The sequence below is a fragment of the Vipera ursinii genome (genome assembly GCF_947247035.1).
Source record: "Vipera ursinii genome assembly, chromosome: 6".
Classification (NCBI taxonomy): Eukaryota; Metazoa; Chordata; class Lepidosauria; order Squamata; family Viperidae; genus Vipera; species Vipera ursinii.
Window position 1 is genome coordinate 46,728,665 of NC_139515.1, and position 12,870 is coordinate 46,741,534.

The window sequence follows — 12,870 nt, forward strand, 5'->3', positions numbered from 1 at the left end:
TACAAGCAATAACTCTAAATGCAATTACTCAGGAACGTATGAACTGATCACATACCTTTGGATCATAATCTGGATCATTTTCTTCATCTGCTTCTTCCTCCCCTTCCTAAAACACATGCGTATGTAAGTATATTTGGCCACATACAACGACTAAAATTCCCCTCAGCTACTTTTTTCTATAACTTTAAGCTGCTAAAATCAATTTATTAAAGTTTATGAAATCCACAATAAAGCCTACCTCATCATCAGCTTCCTCACCTTCTTCATCATACTAGAAAATGGAAAAAAAATCAATCAGAAATGTATAAGCTCCAAGACCACAACTTTTAAATTAAAAAGCTCCCAACTAATGCTGTTATCCTCTGTAAGCTTATTTAGCAGCTAGCCTTAAAATCAAAGTTAAGAACTTACAGACCTACTAATCATGATGAGTTACAGTTTTCAGAATTCATTTCTAGCCATGCTAGTGGGCCTGCTGCAAGCTGAAACTGAGCAGTATTTAAAAGGCAGCAGGCTCCCTCTGTAGTCTTAAATAAGGGGTGTCAAACTGCCAGCCCGCGGGCTGAATGCATCATAGCGAAACCGTGCCCACCCCATTGCCGGCAATGGGAAACAAGTTGCGATACAACGTGACATGTCACATGACGTTGCAAGTTTGACACCCATTTTAAGTGAAGGCAGGACTTACTTCAGAGTAAATTGATATAGGATTGTTTTGTAGAGATCTTTTCCTATCATTATTTTTAAGTAGATTTAAAGCCTTGAAAATAAATAGTTCAAATACACAATTCAAGTTGAAACCAATGAAATGTCCTATTTTCCACATAAGCAAAATTAGCAATATTTTTACTCTAAGGAAATGTCCAGTGGCTTTTAGTTTTTGAAGCAAAAATGGCATCATAATTGTTAAAGTGAGTATAGCCCTCTAAGGACGGCACAATGTTCTCTAAGACCTCTGTTTGCTTGTTCCAAATGTTTTTCTATTCTGATTCTTCAATTAGAATTCCTGTTTGTTATTGTGCAGTCTATCTACAGTTCTTTTTAATGGCTGGTTAAAGTATATCTTCATGCTAATAGGCTTGGCATCTGTCATATTGAAGAACAATTTAAAATCCTCTCAGGAAAAGGCACTAGTCATTCAGAATCCATTTTTATATTGTCATATGGTGTATATCAGATCAAAAACTAAGCAATTCACAAATGGAACTAACTTAATCATAATCATAATAATAAAGTTGGAAGGGACCTTGGAGGTCATCTAGTCCAACCCACTGCTCAGGCAGGAAACCCTATACCATTTCAGACAAATGGATGTCCAGTCTCTTCTTAAAAACTTCCAGCGTTGGAGCATTCACAGCTTCTGGAGGCAGGTTGTTCCACTGGTTAATTGTTCTGTCAGGAAGTTTCTCCTTAGTTCTAGGTTGCTTCTCTCCTTGATTAGTTTCCATCCGTTGCTTCTTGTCCTGCCTTTGGGGGCTTTGGAGAATAGCTTGACTCCCTCTTCTTTGTGGTAGCCCCTGAGATATTGGAACACTATCATATCACCCCTAGTCCTTCTCTTCATTAAACTAGACATACCCAATTCCAGCAGCCGTTCCTTATGTTTTAGCCTCCAGTCCCCTAATCATCTTTGTTGCTCTTCTCTGTACTCTTTCCAGAGACTCATCATCTTTTTTACATCGTGATGACCAAAACTGGATGCAGTATTCCAGGTGTGGCCTTACCAAGGCATTGTAAAGTGGTATTAGTAATTCACGTGATCTTGATTCTATCCCTCTGTTAATGCAGCCTAGCACTGTGTTGGCTTTTTTGGCAGCTGCAGCACACTGCTGGCTCATATTGAAGTGATTGTCCACTAGGACTCCGAGATCCCTCTCACAGTTACCACTATTGAGCAAGGTACCCCCTATACCTGTGCATTTTGTTTTTCTTGCCTAAATGTAGAACCTTACTTTTTTCACCATTGAATTTCATTTTGTTAGATAGCGCCCAGTGTTCAAGTCTGTCCATATCCTCCTGTATCTTAAGCCTGTCTTCTGGAGTGTTGGCTATTCCTGCCAGCTTGGAGTCGTCTGCAAATTTGATGAGTTCTCTATCTATCCCTTCGTCCAAATCGTTGGTGAAGATGTTGAAGAGCACTGGGTCCAGAACAGAGCCCTGGGGCACCCCACTACACACTTCCCTCCATGTAGATGCAGTTCCATTGAGGACCACACGCCGAGTACGGCCAGTCAGCCAGCTACGAATCCATCTGGTGGTGATGCTGTCTAACCCACATTTTTCTATCTTATCAAGTAGTAGTTTGTGATCTACTTTATCAAATGCCTTACTGAAGTCCAAGTAAATTATATCCACAGCATTCCTCTGATCCACTAATTTTGTCACTTGGTCAAAGAATGCAGTAAGATTTGAATTAATAAACCTTTATTGTCAAAGTACAACCATGTATACATTGAGATTGGCTGAGCCTCCCTTCATGCCCCCACCCCCAACTTACAGTGACACAAACCCTCCATCTTATTACACCATGTGAGCTAATTGCACAACACACCGGCCTCTCAAGTCAATCATGCATAAAGTTTATAAAATTATTTCCCATTCAAAAGCCTAACAGCCCATGGATAAAAGCTGTTCTTCAGCCTGTTGGTACGGCTGGCTATACTCCTATATTTCCTACCCAATGGTAAGAGAGTAAAGAGATACCGTCCAGGGTGTGAGTCATCCCTGAGAATTTTCCTCACTCTTCCAAGGCAGCGAGCCCTGGCAATGTCATCCAGTGGTGTCAGGGGACAGTACACAATGTCTTGTGCTGTGCTCACCACCCTCTGTAATGCCTTCCTATCCGCGGCTGTCAGACCAGCATACCAAACCACAATACCATACGAGAGGACACTCTATAGTAGACCGATAAAAAAGGGTCATAAGCTGTTGTTCTACCATGTTCTTCCGCAAGACCCTGAGAAAGTGAAGTCTCTGTTGGGCCTTTCTGGCCACCTGGGTTGTATTAACTTTCCAGGTAAGATCTTCGCAGAGGTAGACTCCTGGAAATTTAAAGGAGGAAACTCTCTCCACACAGTCCTCCTTGATGTAAAGTAGGGCAGGTTCCTCCTTTTTCCTTCGGAAGTCTAGCAACATCTCTTTTCGTCTTGCTGATGTTCAGGTGCAAGTTGTTGTTACAACACCATATGGATAGTTTTTGTACCTCCACCCTGTATGCCGTCTCATCCCCACCTGTAATAAGTCCCACCACGGTAGTATCATCTGCGAACTTAATTATCGCAGTGGATGGGTCGGATGATACACAATCATATGTGTACAAAGAGTACAGGTAGGGGCTAAGCACGCAGCCCTGTGGCGAGCTGGTGCAAAGCTTCAGGGGGGTGGACAAAGCAGACCCGACCCTCACTGTTTGTAACCAGTCCCTGAGAAAGTCTTGAATCCAATTGCAGATGGAGGGGGGAAATTTCAAGTCAGTCAGCTTCTCAATGAGAATGCTCGGCAAAATGGTGTTGAAAGCAGAACTACAATCAACAAAAAGCATCCTGACATAGCTTCCAGGTTTTTCAAGATGATTTGCAAGTGTAAAGCAGTAGCTATGGCATCGTCTGTCGACCTGTTCCCGCTGTAGGCAAATTGATGTTTATCGAAATCCAGTGGGAGGCATGTCTTGAGATGTTGGAGAACCAGTATTTATGACTACAGACGTTAATGAAACAGGTCTGTAGTCATTCAGGCACTCGACTGCAGTTTTCTTGGGGACTGGGACAATGGTAGCTGCTTTCACGAACGATGGTACACATGCCGTTTGCAAGGGGATGTTAAAAATCCTTGTCAGGACCCCTGCTAATTGGTCGGCACAATTTTTAACCACTATCCCCAGCACCCCATCTGGGCCTGTGGCTTTGCTGGGATTCACAGCCTTCAATACAGTTCTCACTTGGTCTTCGGAGAGGGTGAGTTGCTGAAAATCAGGTCGGCCAGCAGAGGGTACAGGGTCTGGTCTTTTTTACCTCGTAGTGAGCGAAGATATTCAGCTCCTCAGCCAACGAGGTATCGGTGTTAACCATGCTCCTCGTACTGCCCTTGTAATTGGTTAAGTGCTGCACTCCCTGCCACACTTGCCTCGGATTTTTGTCTGCTAGGTGGTTCTCCACCTTGTGTTTATATTGCTGTTTCGCCATCCTAACGCGTCTTCTAAGATAAGCACTTTTCTGTTGTTACACTATCAGTGCATGTTCTAATATAAGACAGTACGGCATCTGTGTATGCATTCGAGTCTCTTCGAATACACTCCAGTCAGTGGTTTCAAAGCAGTTCTGCAACTGGCTGAGAGCACCCACTGACCAGGTTTTGACCCTTTTCGTGACTGCCTGAGTTCTTTTCCTGAGAGGGACATACTTTAGGCACAACAGGAGTGAAAGATGGTCGGATGTACCCAGGTGGGGGAGAGGGAAAGCTCTGTATGCTTGTTTCAGATTAGAGTACACGTGGTCTAAAGTGTTCTTCCCTCTGGTGGGAACTTGCACATACTGTACAAACTTGGAGAGAACTGCCTTCAGACAAGCTTGATTGAAGTCCCCAGCCACGACAAAAGCACCCTCTGGGTGAGTTTGCTGCTGCCTGGTGATGACGTCATACAGCTTGGAAAGTGCCGTGCTGACATTGGCATCAGGTGGAACATAAACAGCTGTAATAATTACCACAGTAATTTCTCTAGGCAAGTAAAAAGGCCTACATATGACAGTTATCAGTTCCACATCTGGGGAACAATACGTGTAAACTAATCTGCTGTTGGCACACCAGTCACAATGTATATACACAGAGTCCTCCTCCTTTGCTCTTACCAGAGCCTTTATCTCTGTCACAGTGGTGAATGACTCGTCAGCTCCACTGCTGCATTCGGTACGTCTGGATGTAGCCAGGTCTCCGTGACAACCATCACACAACATTCACAGAGAAGCATCCCTGCTGCCAACTGCAGCTGTAATTCATCAATTTTATGGACGAGGGATCTGGCATTGCTCAAGAGAAGACTCAGCAATGCTGGTCTATGAGGCTGCTTTCTGAGCCGAATCAGTATCCCAGCCCTGCAGCCACGTTTTTGCTTTCACTCCTTTCTCTTTCGCTTACGTCGTCTCCTCCCCGGCCCGAAGACAATCCATGGAGATCCTGGAGGCCTTGCTATGCAGTTCGGTATGTTATGGGACTGCTGAAAATCGCTGGTAATTCCAGATTGCCTTGCAAGCCCGATGTTTAGCAGCTCTACACGTGTGTAGGCTAATTTATCCCCTTGCACTACACTGTGCACACTCATCCATACATACATTAATCCAATCACCACACACCAGTACCGGGAGCTCAGAGCCGCTGCGTGTGAACGTGCTGCCATCTTGTCTGGCATGATCTGTTTTTGACAAACCCATGTTGGCTTTTAGTAATGATTTTGTTTGCCTCTAGGTGGTCGCTGATTCGTTGTTTGATTATCTTTTCCAGAATCTTCCCAGGTATTGAGGTCAGGCTGATAGGTCTGTACTTTCCTGGATCCATTTTTTTTTTTGCTTTTTTGAAGATGGAAACTACATCAGCTCTTTTCCAGTCCTCTGGTAGTTCCCCAGTGCTCCAGGATCTTTGAAAAATAATAGTTCAGTGGTTCTGAGATAACATTTGCCAGTTCCTTGAGAACCTTGGGGTGTAATCCATCTGGTCCTGGTGATTTGAACTTGTCTAGTTGGACAGGTGCTCACTTACCATTTTCTTGCCTATCTTAACTTCTGTTTCTATTCTGTTTTTTATGGCACTATTTTTGATAGGTTAGTCTGTTTTTTCCCTTTGTGTAAAGACAGATACAAAAAACAAGTTAAATAGTTCTGCTTTCTCCCTGTTGCTTGTCATCTTTTGTATTGTTGGTTTTTTAATTCCCTGTAAACCGCCCTGAGTCCTCAGGGAAAGGGCGGTATATAAATGTAATAAAATAAAATAAAATAAATAAATCTTCTTGCCACTTTCACCCACTAATGGACCAATCATTTCCTTCACTTTTTTTGTTTTTTACATGTTGAAAGCTTTTTTTGTTTTTTGTTTTGTACAAGTTTTATTAATTTTACATTCAGATATTTGTGAAGCAATACGGTGGTTGGGTAATCAAAAGTAAACAATAGCAAATAACAAATTATTTGTAAATAGCTCAAGTTGCATCAATAAAAATTCCCTCTCCGATTCCCTTAGTTATAACATAATCAAATTAACACATTTCTGACTGTGGCATAATCAATTAGAAGAATTTTCAATATATTTTCACTTATACATATCAATTTCCTGTTTTTAAGTTTTACCTAATTGCAATAGAATATTCTAGAATAGCCTAGGATATATAAAAGAAAACTTAATTTTGGGGTAACGCGCATTTCCCTATTTCAATAAAAAGTACTTATCCTGTCTACAGAACTTACATTGTTCATTTCAATACATCCCTATTTTTTACAAGTAAATTCTATTTGTCATCTTATGAATTCACCATTAGAAAAATATCGTTATATCCTTCCAAATTCTATAATATACATCAATTCTAATAGCCAACTTTCCTTTCCCTTAGACACCTAAAAATTAAATATAAAATAAATTTATATCTATATCATTACAACTAATATATTGTCATCTTAATAGTTCATCATTAAAATGTCTTTTATTATATCATTCCAGATTCTATAATATAGTTCAGTTATGTTCTAGAAGCTTAATTTTGTTTTCCCTTAAAGATCTAAAACCTAAATATAAAATCAGTTTAATTTTTAAAGATTCCCCTTAGTCCATTAAAAGAATTTTTTAAAACTCTATCCTTACAAATCCCAAGAAAGAGACAAGTCTATTTTTTTTTAATCTCTCGCCTTCTTTTTGTGCCAATTAAGCGTCCATAATGGTGCCTTTAAATTCTCAGATGTGTCTCCCTTTCTTCCTACACACATTTTTTGAATCCAGGGAGACCATCCAAATATCAGTTTTGCAAAGAGTCTCCTTTGTAATCATTGAAGTATTGCTTTAATAGCTCAATTTTCGATGTTTGGTGTAATATAGTTGTCATTAGTTCAGTCTGGTCTTTTTCTTCTTCCGATTCCATCTGGCTTAGGTAAGAAGTAGCAGCTGGTGTTATGGTTATCATTTGATTGGCTGAATCTTCAACATACTGTATTTGAAGGCCTTTAATATCTTCCCTCTTAATGTTGCTTTCTTCGGGTACTATTGTTTTTTGAGTTGTAGGTTTTATAGTTGAGGTCGAGGTTTGGGCTTCAAGGTTCTCTGTAAATTGTACTTGTTGTTCTTTAAAGTCTCCTATTTTAATGTTAGTTTCCACTTCTGTTTGTTTTTGGATTGTCAATTCATCATTTAAGGTCAAAGTTTGATTTGGTGGCTTTAAGCTGTCAGATTTATCTTGCAGTTTGGCTTTGATTTGCTCAGTCATTGCCAAGATTGTGTCAAGTATCAGTTTGTAATTAAGTGGTGGGATATATTCTTCCATTTCATTGATGTTTACAGATAAGTCTTTCATGGAAGCTATTTTAATACGAGTCAATAGTTGTCCACCTCCAGTATTCCTAAGGATTGTTTTCAGGGCCAGGTGTTCCCAATCTTATCTTTGAAGATAATGTCAAGAACAGCTGTTATTCAGTCAGCTCTCACAATAAAAAAGGTTTAGTTGCTATATCAGGTTTCGCCACAAGATGTCATCAATAGCATATAGAATAAAATGTACAATCTTTTTCCAGATTAATATAAAGCTTTTGTTCAATTACTCCATTCTCCCCCCCCCCCAATTCACAGCTTAAGCAGAAAATAGGGTGGTAGATCCCCACAAAAATAAAAGCTTTTTAATAAATACAAATAAGGTTGCTTAATTTCTTTGCTTAGTCACTTGATTTAAGACTTTAAGGCTTTAAAGTTTATTCCCCAAGTATGCAGTCACCGGTCTTTCAAAGGAGGGGGAGGAAATTTTCGGAAAAGTCCCACAGGAGGGTAGTTAGGGGAATAAGAAAGGTAAGGTCTCACACAGGTCCTCCAGATTGCTTCGTTGTGCTAGATGGTGCTTTGGGCTTTCGGCAGGGAACGGCTTATTGATTGGCCATCTTAATGGCTTCCAGTTTGTGCGCACGGCGCTTGCGGACGTGCAGGAAGAATCCTCCCCCTGCCGTCTGATCTTTTTCCTTGGAGGACCCTGAAAGGGGTTGAAAGTCGCCCTGGAGGGGCGACCACCGCAAGGAGCCCCTCCTTGTGATCACAGAAGGGCAGCAGCCCTCCGCTAGAATCCGGAGCAGCTCCTTTGGCTTTTTTTTTTGTTATTTTTGACTTTGGTCACAAGCCTTACTTCATTTTGAGCCTTAGCTTTCCTCACTTCGTCTTCGCAGGCTCGGGCTATTTGCTGATATTCTGACTTAGTTATGTGCCCGTTTCCACTTCCTATACTTGTCCTTTTTATCTTTCAATTTATCAGAGAGTTCTTTATGCAGCCACACTGGTTTCTTTTGAGAGCTATTGTTTTTCCTCTTTGTTGGTATTGTGCTAGACTGGGCTTTTATTATCTCACTTTTCAAAATTTCCCAAGCTTCTTGAGTTCTTTTCCCCTTGAGTATTCTCATCCATGGAATCCTTCCCAAGCCCTCTCTAAGTTTATTGAAATTAGCTCTCTTAAAGTCTAAGACTCTAGTTTGACTGTATTCTATTGCTTGTGCTTCCATAATGTTGAATTCCAATATTGCACGATCACTTCCTCCCAAGGTTCCTGTGGCTTCAACACCTAACATTTCATCTCTGTTAGTGAGAATTAGATCCAAAATGGCTAATCCCGTAGTTCCCTTCTCTACTTTTTGGGTGACAAAGTTGTCTGCTAGGTTTGTCAGGAATCTGTTTGATCTTCCACTTGGTGCAGAGTTTGTCTCCCAGTTAATGTCAAGGTAGTTAAGTTCCCCCATTACTATTGTGATGTGTTTCCTACATACCTCTGCTTTATGGTTTGCTTCACACATGAGGTCAAAATCAACCAAGGTAGAATTTATAAAAACAGAAATTCTAAGGTAGAATTTATTTTAAAAAAGCCATGCTATGCTTTACAAGACAAAATGTCAATAATCATACACCAGCAACAAGATATACAAGGCAAAAGCCCTGAATTATCTACCTTATGAAGCTTAGATATATCAATATCATTCTGAGGTCTCCCTCAAAACTATTCCATTGTAATTTTCAAGTGATGTATTTCCATATTTGTAAGAATTGATGATATCTGAGCATCTTTCATCCCCCAAAATCACTATTAATCTCTACCACAGAATACAAGTATCAGGAATGTCTGATGTACTTCAAGGTGTGCCAAATTCTGTACTGAAATAGGAAGCAAGTTTCATCCTTCCAGAAACTGATGCAAGGTGTAGTTTTGAATTATTGGCTAAAATTAATTTAAATTTGGAGCCCTTCGGCTTCTATGATTCTTCAAAATGATTTCATATCCTCCTAGTCTAATGGAACAACTGCAATTTCAGAGTTTTGAGGCTTATCATCACAATACTTGACAGCATACTGACCTCAACAAAACTCAATTAGAGGTAAAATAATGAGTAACTAACATTGATCTCATTGTTGCTTTAATTTAAATGCATGCAATTTTGTCACTAAATTCTCTTGTTATCAGCCCTTAATTTCATCTGTTTTTATTTCTTTTCCATGTTCTCCATATCGCTGTTCAGGCTGAATGTATGGTGAATATATATGTATGCATATTTACTTACAGGCCAATCTATCTTTAAATCAATTTAATATAACAATTTTGATGTAAATGAAATTAAAACACAACTTACATCATCATCATCATCTTCAATGGCTTCTCCTGTAAAATACAATACTGATCGTGGAACTATGCGCTCCCGTAGAAAATGGCCAATTTCAAAATCAGCTGCAAGAATTGCTTCAGCATCATCATCCTGCATAAGTAAATTAATAAATATAGTGCTATTATCTGTACTTACTAAATGCAAATAAACCATTTCATTCAACATCTTTAGTGTCAGCAGCATTTTCTCTTACTCTTCTCAATCTTGGCAACTTTAAGATGTGTCGACTGCATCTCCCAAAATACCCCAGCCAGAGTGGGAATTCTGGTTGAAGACTTCTGGGAATTTAAGTTCATACTTCTTAAAAGTTGCAAAGGTTAAGAAATACTGGTCTAGACACTTTGCCGTACAATTAATGTTTTAACAAAAAAAATCATTTATTGGCCTACTAAAAAATATTGTATTGTTAAATTCACAAAATATTTATGATCAAATTTGATTCTGGATTCTCCTGGCAGTGAACCTGCAGTAATCTACAAAAGTGTGTTAAAGTTTGTATTAATCAATAAATAACAATAAAAAATTACTCAAAATCATTGTATATAAAAGCATTTAGAGTGGGTGAAAACCTTATATAAATGGAGGGAGAGTTTCAGAGCATTAAAGTCATCACAGAGAACACCTTCCTTGTAGATAATTTCAGTCAGGTGACCTTAGCAGCAGCATCAGTTGATCAGATATAAATTAATTCTTATTAAAAAACCCAAAAGCCTGCAATACTGCATGAATTCATATGATGACTTTTTGATTGTATGGTTACAATACTTTTTCCTTAAGTTATACTTTTACATTATCTTTTGGACTCTCCCACACATATTTTTATAAGTTTTAACTCATAAGTAGATAATATGATGTCTGTATTGGCTCCTTTCATACATACAGTACGGGCAATGCTGTCTACATGTACTTACATAAATGGCAAATAATACCACATTTACTTCCTGGAGCACTAGGAATTAAGAGGTGTATTTTCATGAAAGAATGGGCAAAGACTGCATTAACAATCTAATATGTTTTTAGGAACTTGTGTTAATTTAATATTGCTGTATTTATTGCTGTGCATGTATGGGTATGGGTATGTATATGTATGTGTATATACAAGCAAAGGGATACATTTACTAGAATGAAAAAAATTAAAAGTGATGTTTTCATTCATAAAGACAATCAATGTGAAACTTACCAAGTCTCCACTTTCAGGAACTGAAATGGAAAAAAAGTAACATTATATATTTAAGAATGCTACATTATTTAACTGCAGTAACTACCTGAAGCGCCCACCTTTTCTTTCCGTGTAACAAGACAAAAGAGGTCCCAAATGTCATTATATAAAATATAATGTAGGCTAATCTGCTAAAGTTAGATGAAACAGAGGCACTGCCAATTGATGGGTATTAGAATACATAGTAGTATAAATGGGACTGCACTCCTATTTAAAAATCAACTGCAGACATAAAATCTTTAATTAAGCTTTCTTTTCAAATGTCTCCATTTCGTGGGGATATTACTTCCATGTTATGCTGACTTTCAGTAAGTTTCTGTATGCTGATTCTTATGATCATTTGGAAAACCTTAAAATGGTTTGGAACGAAATGCTTGAAATCCTGCTTCCCACATAAGCAGTTCCACTTTTTCAGTTATCCTTAAAGCTTTGTTCCATGATGATCTGCTTTCAGGATGGTTTAAGCACAAGTCAAAGACTTTTCAAATATGGTCCTGCAGGCTATGGGATATTTATTTCTAGAAAACCTTTCAAGTGTCAAAGCCAACCACCAAAACATTCTTGATTTACTATACAGTAATTTATTGTTTAACTGGATGCTACTTCAATAGCTCAGTGGGTTGTTTTTTTATTTGTGACATTAGAGGAATTTTAATCTATTTTCTTTTTTATATATAATGTAAATAAAGTTAAGTTTACCTTCTGGAGGACTGAAAAAATTGAAGAAGGAATCGTTGGAAACTGTTTTTGTCACTGTTCTAACTGTTCCACGCCCCTTGTGCTTTTGTTTCTTCTTTATAGTTTTCAAAGTAACATTTTTCCCTTTTTTCCAGTCTATTTGGCACCTATGGAAAAACTGTTATTAAACCAAGCACATACCTACATGTTCACTTTAACTATTATAGTCCTGGCACACAGTATCACACAACCAACCACACAACTAAAATGGATCCTGAATACATGAGTAATTCAATTGTATGAACAACAAAGATAATTTAAATTTCTCAGAACGTAATTCTTTAATACTAAGGAATGACTAATGCAGTACATCTTACTTTTTCTGCATACAATATAAAATAGGTTTTCTCTCACTGGAAATTTTATATACATACTAAACAGTTCAGAATTCTGCAATGTATTCAATCTGCCATAAAGTTAAGATGAAAGCACACATAAGACTTCCTCTATACATTTTCTACTTAATACTGCAAAATGAAAAATCCACCATCCCAGTCCAAAACAGATGTTTGAATCCCCAATGAAACTACGGCATTCTGAAAATCTGGCAAGTGGTGCTGAAATGTTCAGCGTCTAAGACAATATAAATGGTTCCCTTAGATATATTACACTGAACTCTATCCACCACTCCCCTATGCAACAGAATGAAATATAAATGCCTTAACCTAGCATACCTAGTAGAGAGCTAGGTTAGGAAAGATTAGCCTAGGCACTCATCAAGGAATAAACAATCGTGATAATGAAATTAGAACAGATACTATGAGAAAACATCTTCCATTATTCTTATAAATTTCAGCTAATTCAAGTACTAGGGGAGAAAAACAAAGCAAAATGTTCTAGATTCACAGTAACCTGAAAGCAAGTTAAATGGGCATTTTAATTGCATTAATTATGTAAGAATTTAGTGTGCAAGGTTATAACACAGAAAATGTAAGTGTCCTAATTGTTAACATTGCTATTTCCAACACTAGGGGTGCTAGGCACAGAATATGTTTATTTTCTTTAGAGCAAAAAGCCTATTCGTGTGCCCATTTAAAG

The 12,870-nt window shown here is 38.4% G+C and overlaps 1 protein-coding gene across 3 annotated transcripts in view; it reads right to left on the bottom strand.

Annotated features, from left to right (window-relative positions):
• Positions 1-12,870, bottom strand: part of NAP1L1 (nucleosome assembly protein 1 like 1) — a 42,837-nt gene that overhangs the window by 3,703 nt on the left and 26,264 nt on the right. For 2 of the 3 annotated variants that reach the window (XM_083365670.1, XM_083365669.1), the window contains exons 10-14: positions 11,794-11,939; positions 11,056-11,075; positions 9,843-9,965; positions 239-271; positions 56-106 (exon numbers count right to left, since the gene is read on the bottom strand). In XM_083365670.1, coding sequence (XP_083221796.1) covers positions 56-106; positions 239-271; positions 9,843-9,965; positions 11,056-11,075; positions 11,794-11,939 — 373 coding nt within the window. Of the gene's footprint in view, positions 1-55; positions 107-238; positions 272-9,428; positions 9,733-9,842; positions 9,966-11,055; positions 11,076-11,793; positions 11,940-12,870 lie in introns of those variants that run through there. The other variant, XM_083365671.1, reaches the window with a different exon arrangement.